The 24,617-nt window shown below is 38.3% G+C and overlaps 1 protein-coding gene across 6 annotated transcripts in view; it reads right to left on the bottom strand.

Annotated features, from left to right (window-relative positions):
* Positions 1-455: 455 nt before the first annotated feature.
* The window catches only part of AKAP11 (A-kinase anchoring protein 11), a 50,407-nt gene continuing 26,245 nt past the window's right edge, over positions 456-24,617 (bottom strand). For all 6 annotated transcript variants that reach the window (XM_060637096.3, XM_060637095.3, XM_060637094.3 and 3 more), the window contains 6 exons: positions 19,607-24,119; positions 15,605-15,760; positions 10,493-10,576; positions 9,666-9,712; positions 6,547-6,707; positions 456-4,413 (listed from right to left, as the gene is read on the bottom strand). In XM_060637096.3, coding sequence (XP_060493079.3) covers positions 4,273-4,413; positions 6,547-6,707; positions 9,666-9,712; positions 10,493-10,576; positions 15,605-15,760; positions 19,607-24,119 — 5,102 coding nt within the window. In that variant the 3' untranslated portion in view covers positions 456-4,272. The remainder of the gene's footprint in view (positions 4,414-6,546; positions 6,708-9,665; positions 9,713-10,492; positions 10,577-15,604; positions 15,761-19,606; positions 24,120-24,617) is intronic.

Raw genomic sequence — 24,617 nt, 5'->3', positions numbered from 1 at the left:
GCAACATTCATACAAAGCTAGAAAATCATTCCCTAATTTCTGGTCTTTACATACCTAAGTCAAATTCCATTAGCAACAAACAGTTAGCATCTAACTTTTAAGCGCCTGATGCTACATGGCATGACAAATATGCTCTCTATATCCTACAGAAGGAGTGCTGGATCCAGGTCAGAAGAATTCCCTACCACGCAAGCATAATACTCTACGGGGCACTTAAATACAGAACAGACTGGGCCAACAGCCTTTGAAGTCACTTATGTCAGCATCAGAGGCACCTGAACATGTAGCTAGAATCTAGTGTCCGACTAAAAATACCTAGCCTCTCTTGTTCTTGGAAACCATGTTAGAAGCATAAGGATCGTGCAATGAGTCTTCTATCATGGAAGTTCCACTTGTATGCCTTTGTTTAGTTCAGAACAGAGAAGTTAACAAGATATTACAGAATGGAAACGAAGGCCAGGCATCTCTTAAGTTTATTGGAGAATTCTTAGTTGGGAGAGGAAAGATCACAGACAAATAATTCATAAAAGATAAAAAGAACAATTAATTGCAAATTATTACAAAAGTAATTTCTGAAATGTTTATTTTGAGCCACTGCAAAAACAAAATTATAGTGCATCCTGAAGTTCATATTTTGATAAATGAACATATTAAATGACTGAAAAGCCAAAAAAAAGTCACCGTTATACAAGATCTTAATGTAGTAATTCTGCACAAATAAACAGCTACGATTACTCAAAGCTGCTTTTACTATATATATATTAAACAAGAATGTGAATTACTTCAAACACTGCACAAGTAACCAAAGTTAGCAAATCCAGCAATATTAAAACCTGATATTAAATAGTATTCAAACATTACAGCAAAAACAAAACAATGAACTTCTAGAACTACAATCCTACCCATGTGAAAGGAATGTACAGGGATGGAAAAAAACAATAATAAATAAATAAAGTGACAAGAGTGACCAACGCTGCATCTGCGTCTTCAGAGCAGGAATCCAGTAAGTGAGTAAATGTGTGCAGGGTCTTTTGCTAAAAACGGAAACAAAAATGCATTTCACTTTTCGCTTTAGTATAATCACGTAATTCCCACTGATGCTCTAACTGTCTTGTGCTGGTGACAGGTGGGCAGGGTTTTCAATGGAAAGCATTTTCCCTACACCCTGAGTGTGGATGCATTAATATTTTTTTTAAACTGTGGAAAGTTTCTTTTGAGAAATATAAAATTTAAAGCAATATACTGATGGGAAAGTGATAGTTATTTGTGAAAGAATACTACTAGCTAAATAATTAACTAAGAAGACATCTGACTCTGGACTCTGATGATGAGTCAGGGTTAAGGTCTGCGACTGGGAAATGTGCACTGATGTCAAAGCCATGTGAGTAAATGATCTTTCACTTTATACATGGTACATTTAATAAGTAATTAAATTCTCCTGCCAGCAACATAAAACCCTTATTTAAGCAAAATGGAAGTATTATGAATTGAATTAATTCACGTCAAATATCTGAAAGGGTAAGTGGAACATTTTTCAAAGTATAAAGATGTTATCACGTATATTCACCGAGTGAATACTCTCAGAGGTTTTATTACTTCATTAAATTCTATCAACCATCCCAATAGATATTTTAATTTTCTTCTGTGATTTACAAATGAATCATTCATTTTGTATAAATCAGGAAGTATTTTCAAAATCAACATTAATAACATCCAAAATATAAATGTAGTTTAAACGTGGCTTGGGAAAAGACTATCAAAGAATTGTTACATTTCGGTCTAAAATAATGTTCTAAAAAAAAAAAAAAAAAACCTATCAGAAGGCCTCGTCCACTTTCTTCCGTCAGATCCTTCAAGGGTTCTGAAATTGATAAACAGAATTCAACTCAACGCACATCACAACTTAACAGTTCTGAGTAAGACATGGTAATTTCATAAGAGCCAAAATGCACAGAATGGCAAGATCACAATGTTATATAATACAAATAGGTCAAGTAGATCTGTAATAAAATAAGACGGGTAGTCCTCAACAAACAGAGCTGTTCTGAAGACTGGGCAACCAAACAGACGGAACATGTCTTTGGAATAATCACAAAGTGCCTTTAAAGAATGTGAGTTTAGACTGCACTTGATTAAAAGATACTTCTCTCCCTACAAGGAGCTTTAACTCACGCTTCTTTTCACATCTGCCAATACTTAATATTTTTCTCTATGCCCCTGCGTGAAACTGATACAGGGGTAGAGTTCCACTAGGATTCTTACCATGCATGCTAACTAACACCTAAAGACTGGTCTGTCCTTACGTCGTGGCTAAATCAGGGAACTCTGAATCCAGCAAAGCTCCAGGTAAATGCAGAGAAACCAAAGACAGGAGGAAAATCTTCAAAATGATTTCTACCATAATAGAAATAAACATAAACACTTTCAAGCACAGAAAGTTTTAACGAAACTAATATATTTTCACTTTAGCTGAAAAGAAAGTCCGAACACAATCTGGCTGTTAATCACACCCGTACATATATCCAAGTTACTAAACACAACTTGATAGTTATATACTTGTAAAAATTCAATCCAAGCTTAAGAAACCATAAATCTGTGTTATCATCAACAACCCAGGTGCCAGCATGTATAAACCCAGTCCAGTGCTGCTAAATCTCAAGTTCTGAGAAGCAAAAGACAGAAACAATTCTGGTTATATACATTTCCTGCATTTCTCCACCTTAAAAAATACTTGAAGAAACTTTAGGCAAATTTATTTTTAAGGCTCACTCCATTTCTGTATCTTAAGTTGAGAAAAACCAAAGCTTACAATGTAATCTCAAAATATTTAAGTGGCTTTTGGTATTTTTCTTACAAAGCAAATTTTACTCTCTCATTACAAAATACATTTCTCTACCATAATTATTAATTCAAATTAATGTAAGTGCCCTTATTCCTTGCCCCTTGGTGGGTGCTATGTCTTCTACACTTTGTGCAGCTTCCAGAACAGTCAGTGCTCAGGGAAAAAGAAAATGCAATGGCAGGAAAAAAGAAAATGTAATGGAGCAAAACCAAAGCCCCCAACAAAAGGTGATTTACTCTAGATTATAAAATCCACTAATGGAAGAACCAAAAACTCACACGCGCATACCCTCACGTACAAAACCAACACACAAGCACTATTTGAGTCAACTTGCAGTTTCTAAAGACAAGGTAGTAAAAAAACACAGAGCCCAGAAAAATCATGTCAGTCAACTTTACAAAACAGTGCAGATACTATTTTATCGGGGAGAGGGAGCCTGGGCATCCCTTCTTTTTCTAGAAAAAGCTCATCCTTGCTAAGAAGAGAGTTGTTTGTTTTTCAAAAATCCAACAGTGAAAATTATTGGGCTTCTCTAAATGCATTTCCATATTAACATTAATTTTTAAAATTTTAACATGTTTTGCACCTTTATTTTAATTTATAGGATAAATTAGGGATGCAAAATAGTTAAAAAAAAAACAATAAATAAAAATTCTTACTGCACAATCTTTATAGACAGTTTATTTTAAAGCACCTTTTAAATGTCAACAGTGGGTTTCTAACCAAGAAAACAGTAAAATAAAAAAGGGCACAAACCCACTAGGCAAGTCAAAAATATTCCTCTACACACACACACACACACACACACTTTCATGCCAGATGGATTGGCAACATTAGCAAATAATGTCATTTAATGAAAGGCTGGGGAAACTATCATTTACGGTATTTAGAGAAACCTAAAATACTAACGTTTCTAAGAAATTAAATAGTTTGGGGGGATTCAAAAACCTACCAATAGCTGAGCTATGAAAATAAAAATGACTTTTAAAAATAAGAAAAAAATTCTATTGGGGGAAGAAAAACCATTAGCCTCAAAGCTATTTTGTCAGATTAGTTCTTAACAGGATAGCATTTGTCTGCAACGTCCTTGGCCGCCTGGGTGCGGTTCATAGCAGCACTAACTTGGATGCAAAAAGAATGCTGTCAGTCAGTGTCCCTGAAAACCTCATGGTCAGACCTTCCGTCAAATCAGTGTTCTTAGGATCTTAACACACTATGCACGTGTCTAGAAGAATAAATGAAGATCATATTTGACAGAGATTACAAAAGTATGAACTATATATATACAACGTGGGATGACGGAATGCGCTTTTAAAAAGCTCTATCTACTTCCCTCCCAGTTCACGGTAAGTGGTAACAGTTTACCCTATGCATCCTTATCTGTTACTTCCTCTCCCCAAACAATAAAATGGACCGGCTGTGCGTTTGTTCTATGCGTTTTCCAAGAGCCAGTCAAACAGTGACTTGCACCTCTCCTCCCCCGGCATCTTCTCCCGCATGTCATAGTACCGCAGCACAGCCTGCAGGAGGTCCCCCACCTTCCATCCCTTTCCTTGTAGTCGTTTTGAAAGCTAGGAAGAAAGAAAAGCATGTCCAACATTAACCAAAGACAATTTTCTAACAATCAAGTTTTCATTTTTATTTTTAATAACAGATCACTGTAAGAATCCTGCTACCTGTGGTTAAAATATTATTCCCCAGTTTTATAATGAAGTCTTCTCCACTAAATCACCACCCCTTTACACAAATTAAACCTTCTTGCTTCCTGCCTTTGACAAACACATCTCCTTCACAGAATGACACTTTGGGATTGTTGGGAGACAGAACTCCACAAACCTCACCCACCAGATAGTCTGTGGGAGTCTAGTCTCCATTTCTACACCAAATTCTTGACCTAACTAAATACATCTGCCACACCCTCAATCAGGAACATAAAATAATAAAGATAATGTCAATCTTAATAGAACGATGTGGATTTTTCCTTTCACAACATGCAGTGTGGCTTTTTTCTGGAATACACACTCTGGCCTCAATGGAAACATGGCTTTCTAAGTTAAGAAATGTTAGTGTTTCGACAAAAAACAACCAAAGTAAATAAATATTGTGGTGATCATTTCACAATATATACAAATATCAAATCATTATGCTGTATACCTGAAACTAATATAATGTTATATTTCAACTACACCTCAATTTTTTTTAAAAAGTAAATACAGGTTTAAATAAACTCTATTGTCACCAGAATCAGAACATGTCTTCACTCATTTTTTTTTTCTCTTTAGTCCTGTAAAAACTAATTTTGTAATATAAATATGCTTAACCTTTTTAAAAAGTATCCTTTCAGAGATATAATTCACAGAGCATACACTTCATCCACTTAAAGTTTACTAGTCAATGGTTTTTAGTATACTCCCCCCGTTGAATGCAACTCTTACCACAATCGATGTTAAAACATGTTTCACTACACCAAAAGGAAAGCTCTACTTATTAGTAAACACGCCCATTTGTCACAAACCACTCAACTCTAGGCAATCACTAATCTACTCCAGTCTCTATAGATTTGCCCATTTTGGCCATTTCATATAAATGTAACCATAAAACATATGCTAGGTTACTTGGGAAGAGGTCCCTTGCCCCAAGCACTAACATGCTCACGCTCAGTTCTACTGAAGGCCTTCCTTAGTCCTCAGTTTATCCATGGCTAAATGACTTGAAAATGTTTGCCTCTCTACAGTCAGTTCTGACACTTTTCCTACCCATTCCTTCTCCCTGACAATTCATTCCTTGAGCATCTCTTTCCGTCTTATTTTCTCCTTCTGCTCACAAACAGAAACCTAAACTAGAAAACTCCAAAAAGTCCAAGTAAAAACAAATTACAAAATGCCAAAAAAAATTATTTTTACCAAATGCCTTTTTCACATATTTCTTTCAACAATATCTTTGTAAATCCTAAACCAGGAATCAAGAGTAACTGGATTGTTCCTTTTTTGTTATTACAGATCAATATATACTGGTTACTCATTGGACTATTCTATACCTATAGGAAGATTAAACCAAAATTCTGGTAAGGAAAATTCTGGGACAAAAACCTTAACACTATAAACCAAAACTCTTGACTAACAAGGTGCCTGGCAAACAGTTAAGTAAGTTCTCAATAAAGACATCCTATTAATGCATCGAATCTGACTGTTCTATTATTAGAGCCCTATTAAGTCCTCAAAGTGGTTCATGATCCCTTATGAGATGTTTAAACCTTTACTGGCTTTTGAGTATGCTAGTGTCTCCCACTAGAGAGGCTAGATTAACAGGGTAGGAGACATACTAATTACAAGGCACAATTATGAATCAATTTAAAACAAAGAATAACTCAGTTTTTGCATACGAACACATGTTTATTAACGGCACCTAACTTGGAGTACTTAGGATGTGCCAGACACTAGATTAAGCATCTTTTTACATCCTCACAAAAGCTCTGTGAGGTAAACTCCACAGTCATTTTCACAGTGCAGTTAAGGACACGGAGACTGGGGAGCTTGCCTGTGGTTATGGCACAGCGGACATCTGGACCCAACTATGAGACTCTACCGCCTAAACGTTTACGCCCTCTGCTATCAAGGGGCATCTTACTAGACCAACCACGTGACACAGAGTAGCACGTACGGCGAAACGTATCCTCACAAACACTCTATACGGCAGGTCCTTACTTGTATAAACTCCTTCTTCGCAGAGTCATGAAGACAAAGTTCTGCCACTTCAGCCTCCGAAGCGACGAGCCACTGAAGGATAATCCTTAGCTGGGGGTCTACTGTGCACGGCTCCATGTCGATATTTGTAATGAGCAGAATCTTTCGGTCTTGCTCCAAACCTAATATTGACATGTAAGCAATATAAAGTAAAACTCATCAATTTGATTCTCAACACCTCTGGTTTCCCAGGATAGGTACTTCCCATTTCTTAAGATTCCAGCCAATGCTGGAAAAAAATCCGTCCTTTCTTACTCCTATGTTGACATCAACTAAAACATTTATTTGTAAGGGCAAAACAATTCTACAACAAAGGAGTAACACTGATCGTCTACTGAGAGCACAGATGTAAAACTCTACTTTGAGGCACTGAATTCAGATCCTTTATAAGTGCCATAATTTGTGTCAAAATACAATACACAGGTAAAGAAAGAGAAACCAAACTATAAAGCTATAATTACCACCAAAATAGAAGTGAAACACAAAAATACAATCTCAAATAAATAAACCTATTAAATGGACTTTAAGAAAGCTGCTTGAACTGAGAGAAGGAAGCAGCAAGCCCTTGTATCACACGTATTACATCATAAGCAACGTTCTAAGCTCTTCTGCTATACAAACTCCTGGAATCCTCACACCCACCCTATGAGGTGGGAACTACGTGAGAGATGTGAGGCAAAGAGAGATCCAGAGTATGACAGTGGGGAGGTGGCTGAACCAGGATGTGAACACAGGCAGTCTGGCTCCATGCTCTGTGTAATCACTTCATTCTTTAGGCAGAATGGGGGAAAAAATGTCATATGCAGCCACTTAATTTCCCAAGCGCCAGACTGGGGAATTTTCTGGCACTCCTTGATAAATAAAAAGCTGCTCTCAAGTTTCCTTTTTTAATCAGAAGTACGTTTTCAACATAAGGAAGGATGAATCGCTGTTGATGATAAAACTAATGACCTGTGGGCCCATATCAAGTGTTTACCCACTCCAGCTTAACGATGGCTGAGCAAAAAGCCGAGCTGAGACAAGGGCCCTCCCACACAAGAGATGTACAGTGGGCACACTGGCAGACATCACGCCAGTTTGTACCAGCAATGGAAATTTGGTGGTGGATGGCCCTGATTCTTCTTGAGGGCACTGGAGGGCATTCTAGACTAGCATGTGTTGGTTCCTAATTTTTTCATTTAAAAAAATGGATCTGTGTCACGCTTTAAGATAAACGTACTGCCTTTTTCCTCCTCTCCCCCCACTGACTCTCAATCAAAAACGGGTCTAGTGCACTATGATACCAGGCGTGGCCCCAGGGCCATTCAGTGAATCCTGCAGAGGTCATGGGGTCGGAAGCTAAATCACCTCAAGACTTCTCTGTATTACTGGCTTTCTCAGCTCAGAGCTCCTGGCTCTTTGGAGAGGTTACTAAACTCCAGCAAAAAGGGAAGGAGCTGACCTACTGCAACTATAAACAACAATGAAAAGTAGGATTTCCATAATTTTGAATCTTTCTATAAATTCGTTTCAATCCATCTCCTAATTTACCAATTCCTAATTTAACAAAATTGAAAGTTGGCCACAATTTTCTACATGATGAGAAGACTGGGATCTCAAAGGTGAGTGATGGCATGGCATATATCCACATGTAATTCTGATTTCTATCTATTCACAAAAGAAACCCTAAAGAGCTTGCTAGTGCCAAAAGTAAACTTTGAAAATGAATTTCATTATTTATATTCACCTGTATCTTCTTTTCTCTTATTCATTCCTCAGTAAAGTCAGTTAAGTAATGACTAGTTCATTAGAGAAAATACTCACCACACGCATTTACACCATGTACTGCCTTTGGAATAACTTTGCTCACAGGCATGACTTGGAAAAAAGGATACAATTTTTCTAGACAAAGTCAACACTCTTTAAGTCAACAAAAATAAAGCAAATTATTACCCAGCCTATCTGTGACTCTAAAAGTATTGTCCTACTCCTACTTCATATCTGATGACAAAAACTTACTTCTAGAAGCCCGATATGAAGAATGTCTATTGAGCAGAAGCATTGGCACTAAAAAATAATCACCTCAGTTCGGAGGATTGTATCTCAAAAACCGGTACGTGACCTCCCTAAATAAGGAAGGCATAATTGGTGACAAAACTGATTGGAAACTCAGGTATTATGAAAGTACATTTCAAGAAATTCATTTGGGAAATTTTCTCAGTTTGTCTACTTGCAAAGAAAGGATGAAAAAAATCACTAGTTCAAAAACAGTATCTCAAACAGTATGAATATTTTTAGGTGTCACTAGAGATTGTTGGTATTTTCATAATTAAAAAAAATAAAGATTTTTGGAAAATAAATCAATAGCCATCTAATCACAATGCAAATTCAGCTTCGGCACGGAAAGTTTCTATGTTCGCTCAGATATTCTAATATATTTGAATTAAGCATTATAAATGATGGTCCACAACTCTGTGACCAATGGTGTCCAGTATTTACATACTTAGAACTATATTCATCAAAGAAAGAATTGAGTATTTTCTTCAAATATGTATATGTTTATGTATGTATATGTAACACACATATGTATGTAACTCATATGTATATGAGTTTAGGAATAGAATTGAGAGAGGGAAGAATTTATTTTAAAATATCTTTTAATTTTTATTTATTGATTTATGAAAGATCAACATTAAAACACTAATTCTAGAAGCTACTAGTTTGGGAGGAAAAAGCTAGGGCATATGCCATAATTATAATAAATTATATCTTATAATGTAAGGGTTTTATGTTTTTAAAAAGATAATTATACAGAGAGATTATCATAAATTTCCCTCTCCAATAATTAAATAATTCTTTTAAAGCATGTCAGCCTTTACACCAATGGGCAGGCACTTCATTAGTTTAGCAATCAAATAGTACAAATTGTTTAACAAAGGACCTGACATTGGATACATTAGTACAAGAATATCCTGATTTGTAATGTAAATACCCCGATTTATAATAAAACTGGAGACTGACAAAAATGGACAGGTTAAAGACTCTTCTAGAACCTTATACAAAAAACACGCAAACACTTTGAAAAACAAATCGTCAATTACCTTCTACATCATCCTCATGATCTTCATCTTTATCATCTGGCCCATCACTTTTCAAATAAAAAAAGCAGAAGCAGTTAAAAAAATGGCTTTAGTTAATAATAGTATTAAAACTAATTCTTAAAACGTGGTAAAGAATGAATGTTACGATGATATGTGACACTTAAAAAGGGAAGAAATGCCAATAAAAAAGGAAGCTTTGCTTCTCACACCATTTCATGTTAAAATCTGAATTGTAAATGATGCCTAGATAGGTCATCGATAACTAAGAGGTTTTACCTTACCATGATACAGAACACCAACTAATTTCATGATAAAACTTATTTTAAAATAACGCTGAAATATTCTACTAATTTGGTTTTAGATAACACAGCATTTGAATTATCACAGAATGCCATGAATAATTATTAATGCTTCTGTTGATCCCATGTACATATTTTTTAACAGGGTAAAAAAACACCTTTTTCCTACACTTTTCTTATATATGAAATAAAATTACATACAAAAACAAAATAAACCAATAAACCCAAACCCCAGAAATCCTGTAGGAAGCAAGCTCTTTTTAATGAAATAATAATCGGTAGAATGAAAAAGAGCAAGCAGAGCAACGCATGCATAGACGCAACACATTTTGCAATTAGATGTCAGTCATGTCTTAGCATAATTGAATTTTTTCATTAGATGTAAATTGTCAAGCAGAATCACGTCCAAATATAGGAGAAAAGCAGACTGAAACATACTGGCACTGTAACCCACATTCTTTTAAGAATATGACATCATGCATTAGTGTGAAAGACTCATCAGTTTTTAAGTTTCTGGACTGGACCAACCTGTCTGTTGTTGGAAAGGATAAATTGTCCTCATACAAATCTCCTTCTAAACCAAGACTGCTCCAGCTACTGCTGTTACCATTACTGCCAGAAGAAGAAAAGAACAGAGCTGAACCAGAAAATGAATAGTAAAGAAGACCTTGGTTTTCCTTGGAACAGCTTCTGTCAGTGGTAACTGGGAGGTTCGGAAGCTGCCCCGGAGGAGTGGGGCATCCTTGGAGGGAGAGACCATCACTGCTACTGGAAAAGGTACTTGACAGCTTCGGACATTGAAAGTTTTCTTACTTGCCCTCAACAGATCAGGAAAATTATTCTAAACCTGTATTTATTTTACACATGAACATAACAGAAAGACTTTTAGGACAGCAAATGGATGCACAAAGTAAGAAGCTTCACGATTTAATTAAGGTCTACGACAAATCTTGGGATATAATTTGTAAAAAGCCAATACCCTTCAGTTTGGGTAAAATTTTAAAAAGACCGTAGGTTAACATTCTCTCAGCTCTTTAGCGCAAACACTGATGGGCTGGGTAGGTGGGGATGAAATGACAGGCACAAAAACATAGCCCCGAACAGACCTTTTGTACCTACTTGGAGAAAAGATGTTTTCTGATTTTAAAATACTCTTATTATGTCAATGACCTTCATTTCATACATTATGTATAATTCAGTAGGTGGCAAATATTATACACTTTCTTCAGAATATTGAATAACCAAGGCTCAGTTAAGCAATGCACCTGTCTGGTGGGCCAGTCACCAGTGCCACACAGAGAACTTCTTGAACCACCTAACTAGAAGAAGAAAGCAACTAGATTCTCAAACTGCGGCAAAGCAATAAAACACAAAAAGCGACTGTGTTCAGAAACAAAATTAAGTTAAAAATTTCAGATTAAAACCTAAACATGCAATTTAAAATTCTAAATCACTAAAATAATTAGTAAGCACATTAGTTCGCAGTGATAAGCAGCTTATATTTCCCCACATTATGCTAGGCAATTATAAAAATTAATATTTATGCAAACCAAAATTTTGGTTCTAAAAAGTGAATTAACACAAAATCATCCTCTGTGCATCAGTAGATGTTGACAAGGTTACCAACAAAGGGACAATTATTTAAACGTTATAAAGAGTTTCCAAGCAATTTCAACAATTTGCATATCCATCTTTACTCTGGCACTATCACACTGTCACACACTATAATGTCTTCGAAAATAAAAGCTAAAACTGAGCAGTGCCTTTTCAACCTATGTTCAAAAAAATATAGCTCTATCATAAAACCATTAAAACAACCAGAGTTATGCCTATGTAGCCTGCTGTCAAACAAATCGAGAATGGAAAAACATGGAGATACCGAAGGGACAGACGGCTGTGAGCCAAAGAGAAAGAAAAAATTGATGATCTCAAACACTTCATTTACATCTACCAATAGAACGATTTTTCTAAACAAAGAAAAATACTACAAAATTAAAATTCTTCCTCATTCCCTGACAACAATGACCCCTCCTTTTAATTAATAATAAAAACCCATCACCTAGATTTTAAGTGAACATGAAAAGAAATAACAGCTGAAGAATGTAAAGACCAAAAATTCAAACTCCCTCTATTTAACCTCATTCCCTCACCTCTGCTGCCCCTCAAAATGGATCAGATTTAAAGTTAGGACCATAGAATTTTTCATCTAACCAGGACACTTTTGGAAATGAAAGAAGTCACCATTAATAACTATACCAGAACAGCAGAAGCAAACCAGGACTGTCCTGAGCAATGATCATCTGACATTAATCCAACACAAAACAACTTAATTTCTTCACTTAACAGTCTTCATATTTCATTCTTGAACACTGTCCTGTTTCCACCATTTTCTTTTATACCTTTTCCTATTTCCTATCTCTTCCTATTTGTGTATTTTCCTTTTACATCTTCTCATGTTTCCAATGTCTAGAACAGGCATACCTCCAACCAGTGGGAGTCTAGGGCTAAAATTCTTTATTGTGGTTTTCAGCCATATGAAGATGACTATCGACTTTGACATATCTCATAAAGATGATCTCAAAACTTCTGCAAGCCCGGCCCCACCTCTTACCTAATCCACTATATAACTACTAAGATTCACAGACTGCTTGAAGTACTTGAAGAGATGCATGTACCAGGTCTCTTCCTGATCAAATAACTATACATTCCTCATAAACACTTGTGTACTTTGAAATTATTGGTTTTTTTTAACTGTTGCCCTCTACTAAACTTCCTATTTAGAGTGAAAGCACGTAGAGTGTCCAAACTGGAGTCTTTTATCTCCTATCTGATCTCTGTACCAGAAAACAGCACATGTCATCAAAGACAAAACATGTGAAGTCATGTATTTTAAGCGTGGTCTCTGAAGCACCTGCATTAAAATCATCTGAGGTGGTTACCAAGCATGCAGATTCTTGGGACCTCCGATGACCTAACGAATCTTAATCTCTGGGAGGTGAGGCCCTGGAACCTGTATATTCAACATGCACTCTACCAACCCTGGACAGGCCCTAGTTTTTCTTTGTGCTTGAACCTTAATAACCACACAGCATAAGAGTTCTTATTAAAACTGTGCTAGGGGCGCCTGGGTGGCGCAGTCGGTTAAGTGTCCGACTTCAGCCAGGTCACGATCTCGCGGTCCGTGAGTTCGAGCCCCGCGTCAGGCTCTGGGCTGATGGCTCGGAGCCTGGAGCCTGTTTCAGATTCTGTGTCTCCCTCTCTCTCTGCCCCTCCCCCGTTCATGCTCTGTCTCTCTCTGTCCCAAAAATAAATAAAAAACGTTGAAAAAAAAATTAAAAAAAAAAAAAAAAAGAAAAAGAAAAAAAAAAAACTGTGCTCAGGGGCGCCTGGGTGGCTCAGTCGGTTGGGCGGCCGACTTCGGCTCAGGTCATGATCTCACGGTCCGTGAGTTCGAGCCCCGCGTCGGGCTCTGTGCTGACAGCTCAGAGCCTGGAGCCTGCTTCAGATTCTGTGTTTCCCTCTCTCTGACCCTCCCCCGTTCATGCTCTGTCTCTCTCTGTCTCAAAAATAAACGTTAAAAAAAAAAACAACAAAAAACTGTGCTCAATTAAAACTACAGGTGTGTTTCTGACAAAATGCTATCAAGCTAAGTTTTTCCCATCCCAAATTCAAACAGTTAATTTTCTGAGCCAAATGTATGTACCCATGTTAAACATAATCATTTTAGTCTCAGCCTGATTTGGTCTTTTTGAAACTTGGTTCTGTTAAAGAGATTTTTTTAAATGTTCGTTTTAAGCCATTCACACATAATGAGCACAGTAGTCCCTTCTTATCTGTGGAGGATGCATTCCAAGACCCCCAGTGGGTGCCTGAAACCACAGACAGTACTGAACCCCATATATACTATGGTTTTTTTCTTTACATATCTACCTACGATGAAGCTTAATTTATAAATTAGGCACAGTAAGAGACTGACAACAAAATCTAACAATAAACTAGAATAATTATAACAATATATGGTAATAAAAGTTATGTGAATGTGGTCTCTGTCTCTCAAGACATCTTATTGTATGTACTCACTATTCTTGTGATGAGGTGAAAAGATAAATTGCCTACGTGTTGAGATGAAGTGCAGCCAATGATGCAGGCACAGTAACATAGTAACATAATGTTAGGCTACAATGACCTTCTGACAACATGTCAGAAGGAGGGCCATCTTCTTCTAGACCTTGACTGACTGCGGGTAACTGAAACCACGGAAAAGCAAAACCACAGATAAGGAAGTGGGGAAGGACTACTTACTCTCCAGCACTGATAAAATGCAAAAGAGGACAGAACCGAGGACAGAACCAAGGACAGAGCCATCAAATCGGACAACATCCTGCAGAGTTCTTCTACTGGCGACAGGCCCCTTAATGCCATGGGCCACTAACCCTGGTTCTCTCATTTTAACCCCAGGATTTCCAAAGCAACAACATCAACCCTCACGGAAATTCTAGAAACCTGTATTTCTCCAAGATGAGAGAAGAATTTTAGTGTTAACTTCCTATACCAGGTTAGAGTCATGGAAAAGGCCACATGATGTTTATGATATTACCCCTACGTCCCACTACCACTTTTAAAGACTGCCTTTTGGGAACTTGATTTTAAGATGTATTGGTGGTTTACGCAGCATTTTAAGAAACTATGACAGAACAGATGTTCTATAAAAATATTAATACTGGTTAATCCAAGCATCAAACAAAATGCTCTGAGATGATGTGTTCTAACAGGTGAAAAGCCATTTCTTTTCCTTCCTCCCCTCCTTCCATGGTCTTCTCGCCTCCCCCTACTGCTCAGTCACTTCCAAGGGTTCTGTTCAACTGAAGCCTCACAGGGTCCCTTCCACAGCCTGAAACTAAGAACCCTTTCCTCTCCCTACACTCAGCTGTGGAAGGCATTTATTATTTCCAATTATCAATTAATGTGGGTCAGAATTTATGGCATTTTATAGTTTAGTCAGGAATGCCTTTATAGAGTTAAGAATAGAAGAAAAAAATGTACTGCAATTAATAAAATATTCAAAGGAATGTTATTATGAACAAAATTAACTAAGAAAAGTTATATATGAGGTTAAGTGCCTTCTGCTGTACAAAACCGTATTTTTATGATGAGTTTATGTATTATTTCCAGTCAGTCACATATAAATGCTCTAGGTCATTTTGTTCCTCAATAGCAGGCTAAGTGAGAACTCCTTCTCCAGAAAGATATTACTTTAACTAATAACAAGAAAATTCCAGGGCCATTTTGATACCTTTCACAGATAACTGTCCTTTACCCCAGACTAGAAAGAAAAAAGAAGTACCCTTTTTAAAGTAAGAAATACATTTTTTCCATCAAAACTTCACAAAAGTCTGGGAAAATCCTCAGGGTATAAACCCAAATGTATGCAATATTTTTCATATCAACTACTGGCACACCCAAAGAAAATTAGCTTGGCTTGTTACTGTATCTAATACATGTGCAAAACCATTAGAACCGTATTATGGATAATAAAGTATGTTTTGAAAACAATGGCAGAATTTTCAAATTCATAATTCTTAAACCCCCGGTGTGAAGCTACTTCTGAGGTCTGAGGATCACACGTACAACTTCAGTTACCTTTCACTTAGGTGATGAAAACTGCTGCTCTCATCCTGGTGTTCATCTTCAAAACTTAAATTGGACCAGCTGCCAGTGCTGTCATCACCAATACTGAGGTTCAGCTGCTGGCTGCCCAGAGACTCAGTTGACTGAAAGTCTTCTATTTCTTTTGGACTAGAAGGAAGGAAGGGAGAGAGGGAGGGGAAAAAGAAAACCAATCCGAAAGCATCAGATTCTGAATTCTAAGGCTATCAATTTGACGATAAAGAGGACAAAAACAAGACACAATATTCAGAGCCACACCAGTGGCCCATCCAACACTTTGTGTCTGCTAATGAAGAGACTTTGTAGGAGAGCATACTAATTTCAAAGTGAACTGAGCTCTATCTGTTATGGATCCACCCAAGTGCTACATTTATCTAACTTCTGTTTAAAGCAGTTCATATTTTAACTGGGACCTTAAGTTTACCACCTACTTTTAAGGCTGTACTTTTTTTTTTTTTTTAATTTTTTTTTTTTTAACGTTTATTTATTTTTGAGACAGAGAGAGAGACAGAGCATGAACAGGGGAGGGGCAGAGAGAGAGGGAGACACAGAATCTGAAACAGGCTCCAGGCTCTGAGCTGTCAGCACAGAGCCGGACGTGGGGCTCGAACTCACGGAACACGAGATCGTGACCTGAGCTGAAGTCGGCCGCTTAACCGACTGAGCCACCCAGGCGCCCCTTAAGGCTGTACTTTTATTTGTACTGACAGGAAGCTCTTTCTGGCTTTAAGAACAAAAAAGCAGTTTGAGGAATTCAACTACTGTCAATCAAGCCTACAGTCAAACCAGCCAGATCTCTTTAAAATTTTGAGCATGGATCATAACCCTTCTCATTATTTTTTTCAATGAAGAAGAGACATTTACATTTTTATTCCATCTTCACAAGAAAGACCATTCACTATTCAATTACTCTAACTGCCCACTCTATATTTTGTTCTCAACTTAACAGTTTAAAAATTGTATTTTTAAAGACGATGAGGAAAAATGTTAGTCTTTTGATCAAAACCTTCTGGTGGCCTCTCACCGATCAGAGTCCAGATCCTTATACTTGCTGGTATGATTCCCTCTCGTGATTCCCTCCATCTTGTTTCACCTCTTACTCTCCCCAGCTCACCAACGTCAGCCATGCAGCTTCTGTGCTATTTCCCCAACATGCACAATCCTACCCCTTTGTCTGGTACCAATTCCCACATGACTTCTTCTCTCTTCACCCTGGGCTCTTGGCTCAAATGTTACTCAGTGTTGCTTCCCTAGCTACTGCCCACCATCCCCACCTGCTGCCACTGACCACCACCATCCATCGTCACCCTACCCCACCCCACCCCACCTCTACCCACCTCTCTTTTAGTTTTCCTCCAAAGCCCTTATCACTCTGTGACATATTTCGTATTTTACTTCTTTGTCTTATTCCATTGGAACATAAGCTCCAGAGAACACGTATTTTTGACCGTCTTACTTATTTCTGTATTCCCAGTGCCTGGGATAGATCCTGAACTGCCCACCCCCTTGGGGGCTATCCTCATTTTATATTTAAGATACAGCAACCAGAATTATAGTGGACGGGCACATTACAGTTTTGAGCCATAATGGAGCACTCCTTTGTTCTTTTTTTTAAACACTTCTCTGGAATGTGCCACAATCTAATGGTTTTTTGGCTGAAATGACCCACTAGATGAGGTCCAGAGGAGAGTTTTAATGACTGCTGAGTTATTCTGCCTCATAAATAACAGCTCAGAATACAGTTTAGATGTTTGCTCTTCTAAAAATGCACTACCATATAATTCCCCATTTAATACTCACATACCACCCTTCTGTACATTATAGCTCTGTGAAATATTTATGGTTATTTTCACGAATCAAACATTTGCAAGAAAGGGGACACTAGTGAAAGAATCCAAACGATACCTTTAAAAATAATCCATCTGAATGAATCCCCCTTAAAGCTTCAAAGGCAAACCATTTTAACATCAGAAACAGAAACTGGGAAACAGCACACTATACACACTAGAGTCAACTTTTAACGATCAGCACTTATAGAACCCTAGCCCAGTTATTAAGAAAAGAAGAGAAAAAGGAAAAGAAATACAAAGCAATATTCCACTGGCCTAGACAAAACGTTGGAATAGACAGCACCAGCTTATATGAACAAGTCCAAGGGCTGACTTACTCACCCAAGGGAGTAGGAAGGGAAAGTGAAAATACTGAGCTATCAATAATAGCATTTGCCAGGCCCTCGAGGGATGTCTTAGAGACTCCAATCTAGAGGTGAGTCTCTTTTTCTCCCACAGGCCTGGGGAGGCGCACAGGGAGAAACATTTAAAATAGTCTGAGGCTAATTTTATTTGAGGAAGATTGCTACAGGGGTAGAAAAGCCTAGTTTACTACAACTTATTTATCCATATATTTATTAACCACTTCTTATATGTCTATCATCATATTAAGAACTGATAGGTAATCATGAACAAAGAAAATGCAGGTCTAGGACAAAAGTTTGCAAATATTTACCATAAAGGGCCAAAGAGCAAACACTTAGGCACCGTTGGCCACAGATCTCTATTCCAACTACTCAATTCTGCAACTAAAGCATAGAATCAGCCACAGACAATACATAAATGAATGAGCACAGCTGTGTCCCAACATAACTTTATGTGAGGAACATAAAATTTGAATTTCATATAATTTTCACGTCACAAAATAGTATTCTTTTGATTTATCAACCACCGAGGAAATGTAAACTTAGCTCACAGATGATTACAAATAAAACAAAAAGCAGTGGCCAGATCTGGCCCGTGGGTTATAGTGTGCCAACTCCTGCTCTAGGAGAAAGGAGGCTGCCTGGTAGGGACCGCCCAGAAACAGCTCAAGAGGACGCTATGGAACAACTGCAGTCCAAGGTCCTCAACAAACCATCTCCCTATTTTAAGATGGCTAAGAAGAGAGACAGACATTGCCACGGCTTTGACAAAAGCCACTAAAAAATCTGAGAAAATCCTGTGACTCCATTAAATCCCACCCCGACTCTAGGAACTTTCTCTTTTCAGTGGGACTAGCAAAATCCTACCAGCTAATAACAGTGATGATCCTGATGCTTCCCAGGGAGGCAAAAAAGGTTAAAAGCGCAAATCTGAACTCAAGTGTCAGAGTCTCTGAGCACAAGACACAGCACAAGACCCTGTGAGGCTCTTAGAAATGTCCCCTTAGATAGGGGCCTATCAAGAGAAGGGAGGGGCGCCTGGGTGGCTCAGTGGGTTAAGCGTCGACTTCAGCTCAGGTCATGATCTCTCGGTTTGTGAGTTGGAGACCCGTGTTGGGCTCTGTGCTGACAGCTCGGAGCCTGGAGCCTACTTCAGATACTCTGTCTGTCTGTCTGTCTCTCTCTCCCCTCCCCTGCTTACTCTCTGTCTCCCCCCCCCCCACAAAAGTAAATACAATAAACATTAAAAAAAAGAATCTTAAAAAAAAAAAAAAAAGAAGCAGTGATAGCAGCAGTGAAAATCTTTGTTTTTAAAGCTTTCTTCCTCACAGCAATTGGTTAAATTATGTTCTTTATAAGAAAACTTACCTTTGTGAAGAGAAAAAAATAAAACACTATAAAAAAATCTAATCTCAGAGTAGTTGGTTATCATTTGCTTTTATACATTTGCTGTATAAAACCCTCCAGCTGTTCTTTCAATCCAGCTTTACCTACTTCGTAGCTCTGTGAACGAGGCAAGGTGACCATCCTCCCTAAGCTTCTTTTTCCAGCTTGGGAGATGGTTAACACCTCCCCTCAGAGGGCTGCTGGGGAAAAAATGAGACAACACAGACGAGGACTAATGTACAGGATATGAAACAATACACAAATGTAGTATGGAAAATTTTTTGTTAACTTAGGAGTTAAAAATAATTGTACCTTTGGGAACAGGACCTAAGACCCATATGATCAAGTTTAACGTTTCATTCTATCCTAAGACCCAAAAGAAATCTGAGACTCACCTGCTAACAGCACGTCCAACATTGGTCATCGCCGACGTCATTATCTCTGTGGTAAGGCTTTCGGCAAAGCTAACGCCATCCTGTCCAATCCCGCTGTCAGCCGCCAGACTGGTATTGTTCAGTTCTCTCTCTGCTTTTTCAATAGCTTCAGCAACTATCTTCTCCGCAAGCACTGTCTTCTTATCAAGACCAACATGAATTTGTGGGACATCAAGATGAAAAATTCTAGATTCCTGATAGATGTTGCTAAGTTTTGACTTAGAAGCTGGCTGACTAGTAGCAAGTGAATCCTGCCTGGAAACATGTTGAGATGAATTTCCAGTGCAATCATGTAGTTCTTTACGGTCACAATATCTGCAGGGTTGACTTATAAGAGGTGACAACTTTTCTGCATAAGTGACCCTATCAGCTGCTTTTGTGGACTCAGACGCATGGAAAACTGCAGATCCTAAACTGAGCTCTAAGGTATCATCCGCTACTTTTTTCGCATACTGTTCTATAGCTTGAACCACACTCTCTCCATAACCAAACCCATTTAAGCTGCCTGTACTGTGGTAAAATCTGTGATTTTGCGGGGAAGGCTGAAGAGCCTGAGGAAATTCTGGCTCAGCGGGTGACCTGGTTTCTTCATCACGTCCAGACTTTTCATAAAGGCAAGAATCTGTTAAGGATTTTGGCAAGCCAACTGTAGACACTGTCAGCTCTTTTTTAACATCTCTTGTTACGCCGTGAGCAAGAGAGGCTGAAAAACTATACAGTTCAGAGCAGTCATTTTTGTATGTATCCAGCGTCCATTCACAAGTTTTATTTTTGCAAAGGTAAACTCCACTTCTTTTACTTTGCCGTTCGTGATCTACTTCTTGGTGGTGTCCTTTATTTAAGAATATTAAGAGGTCGTTCTTGGTTGTCACCTGTGAGCTCTGCACGGAGAACATTTTTGAGCCGCACTTCATTTGGGCTGCCTTCGCTGCTTCTCGTAATCCTGACTTAACAGATCGATAGGCAAGTCTATTGGCATACTGATCCATTATTAACTCACTATTACCACCTTCCTGTTTGAGCACTTGGATAATGTGACCTGCATATTCGTCTGTCACGCTTTCGCAGCTGGGATACTTGTACGTCAGACCAGACACACAAGAACTTGGTGGTAATGAAAGACTGGACGGATCTACTTCTTTGAGGTCTGCTAGAGCCTCCATCTCCAACTTCTCTTCTGATCTATCGTCTCGGCCACCGTCCACGTAACAACTATTCCTCCTTTGCCTGAAAAGCACACAGCTTCTAACTTTTGCTATTTTCTCAGCCTCCGTAATGACTTCTGCTGCCAGGTCACCTGCAAAATTGCATAATATTTGTAACTTTTCCTCTGAGTGACTTAAAGCAGTAGGTGACACACTTCTTTGACTCTTCACAGTTAAGCAAGGGCTTTTAACCTTGGGTTCCTGAGTTACTTTATTATCTAAATGGGAAGCTGCCATTTCTGTGGCCAGAGAAATGATGTGCGTAGCTAACGATTCCGCAAACTGAACTTTCTTCCCTGAGTGCTCTGACTTCACATCCACTTCCGGATGCTCTTCGTCTTCACTGCTTTCCACTTCTTCTGAAAGAGATCGCATGAGTTTCAACATGAACTCTTCTTTTTCTATAGTATTTTGTTCACTTTCAGACAAACTACCAACAGATGAGTTGTGAGGCGTAGAGGGTGGTGTAGCAGGTGCGAATTCTTTTGCCAATTCCCCCTTGAGCTTTTTGGTTAACTTCTTGATATCCCATTCAGAACTAGCCTGGGATGGTACTAGAGGAGTGGATGGAGGAGTATCGGGTATCACATTGCCGTCTCTAATCTTCTGTTTATCTTCCACGTGCAAACCATCTACACACGTAAGCACTGTAGAGGAGAAAGTATGTGAATGAGGACAAGGGTGGTCTTGACCAAAACACAAGGGCTCAAGTGCTGCATTATTCAAATTATCCTTTTTCATGGATTTGTCTTTAGCAACTTCCTTCAAATCAGGTTTCTGACCCACAATTGTCGGACAAGGTTGTGGTGTCTCTAAAGAAAATCCATGAACTATAGAACCTTTACATTCTGGAACACAGTCCTTTCCTACTGAAAGTGAACAGGGGGTTAAGTGATCTTGACCATCGAGAAATTTGGGGAACTTTTCCAAGGTCAACTGTGACTCTTCTCCAGGAACAAGCAAGTTTTCCTTGCGTTCAGCATTTTTATCTACATTTGAGTTCGCTGATTTGCTTTTATCGATGGAATGTTTAATAATAGATTTAGATAATCGATCAGCAAACATATCCTTATTGCTAACTTCGCTCTGTTGCACTGTTGCTTGATCAGAACAGAAAGGAAGGGTTTCTCCCTTTACTGTTTTAGTTACACCATCTGTTTGTTCATCAACTGTTTTTGTACATTTGAATGATGTCATTGACTCTAAAGTTTCATTTACAATCGTATGCACCATTGCTGCAGAAAAGTTGTTAATAATCACAGGATCACTTGTTAATTTTGAAGAGCTCTGCACTTCAGCAGCATCATTAGTTGGTTTAAAGTCATTCTGGTTACCTGGATTGTGGTCTGAGGGTAAACAAATATTTCTGAGACACGCTACTTCCTCGTCTTTGTTTTTTGTGGTAACACATGTCTGGATAGGATCGCCATTCAAATTACTATCATCCGATGACCGACGAGATTTTGACTGATATATATTAGATGAGATATGATATGGGAGAAGGGCACTTCCTGCCAAGGGTACTGGTATCGAAGTAACAATTCCAGAAGTACAAAACAAGGCCTGCTGTACTGTGTATTCCTTTTTATGTTCCTGCATGGGTTTTGCCTCCATAAGGGTCTGGTTGTTAAAAGCAGGGGAAAACGTGGAGGTCTGTGTCGGCGGCACTAAATTTCCTGCACTGGCATCCTTTATGGTATCTGTGGAAACACTAACTGCTGCCTTGGTTGAGAAGGTCACACCGGCTTGTGAAAGCTCGATGAATGCTTCCTGTAATACAGACTCAGACAGGTCTTTTGCGTAGGACTTCACTGCTTTGTCTTCATAGTCAAACGGCCAACACTGTGGAGATGCGGGTGTTGGGGGACAGGAAAACTGACACACCTCCATGATGCCTTCAAAAACAAGCTCTTCCGCAAGATCCGCAGCAAACCGAGCGACTGTGTTTGTGAATATCTGCTTTTTTACATACTGTAAATCCCTGAAAGCATTTGATAAAGCTTCACTCACCAAAAAATTAGCCAGACCACTAACAGCACGTTCTCTCAGTGAAAACGCACACTGCCTTCTCAGCTCGTTAAATGCCATCTGAAAAACAGAGGATGTCAATTTGATAGCCAGGTGACACAACGCATTGGTACACGAAGAGACTCCTTTCTGTAAGTCTTTAAATGCACTGCCAAAACTTTTTTCCACAAGGTCTGAGGCAAATTTCTGAATAGTATCTTTAATCATCAAGGATTTATTTTTAGATTTACTTTTTTGATCAAGGCTTCCACTGTGAAGAGCTATGGTTTTATTTTCTCCCTTCTTAATGCTATTAATGTCTGATGTGGCATTAGTATGTTGGGTATGAAGAACAGAGCCCAGAACCTTACATGAGATGCTATTTGCATAATCCTCATAAGTGTAATAAACAGAATCATGATCTTCATGAATCCTATCTCCACCAATATCTGTTTGGCAAAAACATTCAGCAGGAGTACAACCTCCAAGAGGGCTAAAGGCAGAGGATCGAATAGGGCTAAACAAACCACTGTCCTCCCCTGACGCCTTCACTGGGCGAGGTGAATCTGGGGCATCACACAGGTTACTGTAAGGGGATTCTGGTTTACGAGGAGTTGGCTTTCTAACGTTAGCTGGGAGAGCTGGACGCTCAAACTTGAATTTTTGAGGATTCATAGTAGTAGTTACAGAACAAGATTTTTCATGTTTGTGTCCTTTCTTTTGCGACGGCTTCCCTACAACAGGATCTTTTAGAAATGGACAAGAAGTCTCTAAAGTTTGTTCTAACTCATCAAACTGATCAAAACTATCAAAAAATTCACTTACTTCTGAGTCTGAATCCTCTATATCATCTTTCATCACAGGAATTTTAGGTAACTCAAGTTTTGCTTTTAAACTTTTTTGATATCCTTCTTCATCCAAGAAAATAACAGGACTTGGACTTGAGCATTCAGATTCAGAGGAATAGGCAGGAGAAGAAGAAAAAAACATTTTCTGTGTATCACTACCTTTATCTGAAGCATTAGATGATCTATAGAAACTCTTTTGGATCCAAGGCTCAGAAATTAATGTTGTGACTGAAGTTTTCACAGAAGGTAGTTCTTTATGTCCCAGCATATTTATTAAGGAAGTTGAAGGTTTAGCCAATGACTTCTGCCTCCCAGAGCTAACCAGAATTCTTAAATCATGGGTTTCTAGATGGTGACCAGAAGAAGTCTGTGAAGCAGCATCACACTGGCTCTTTAGTGCAGCAATGCTTATTCCTATAGGAAAAGAATAAAGTGATCAAATTATTCTTGAACAGAATCTTTTAAAAATTAATTCACATCAATGGGAGTAAGTAGACTTTAAGCATGAAATATTTATTTGTAACATAAATGACTTCTACACTCTGTGGTTTACCAGATTCCTCCCAAATGAATTTGAGAGCAAATACACCTTTCACTAACATAATTTCATTTTACCTCACACATGGGAATATCTGGGTCTACAAAATGCTTAGTTTCTTGTCGCTGTGTGTTAGAAACACTAATATCGTCCCTCTGCCAGCTAACCCTTCTCAAATTTGAACCCAGGCATGGTCCAAACACTTAATGTAATGAAGCAAACACTGCTTGAACAGTACTACCAAAATAAGAACAGAAAGAGCAAAACTAAAAACCAGGTAGCAATGAACTTAAAAATCATAAGAAAAATTCCTTGCACAATCAAAAAAACAAACAGGTAAAATGCTGAAACGGTATCAAATTTCAAAATAAATT

Source organism: Panthera onca, chromosome A1 (genome assembly GCF_046562875.1).
Source record: "Panthera onca isolate mPanOnc1 chromosome A1, mPanOnc1 haplotype 2, whole genome shotgun sequence".
NCBI lineage: Eukaryota > Metazoa > Chordata > Mammalia > Carnivora > Felidae > Panthera > Panthera onca.
Note: the sequence above shows the minus strand (reverse complement) of the source record. Positions and strands in the feature narration are given on the sequence as shown.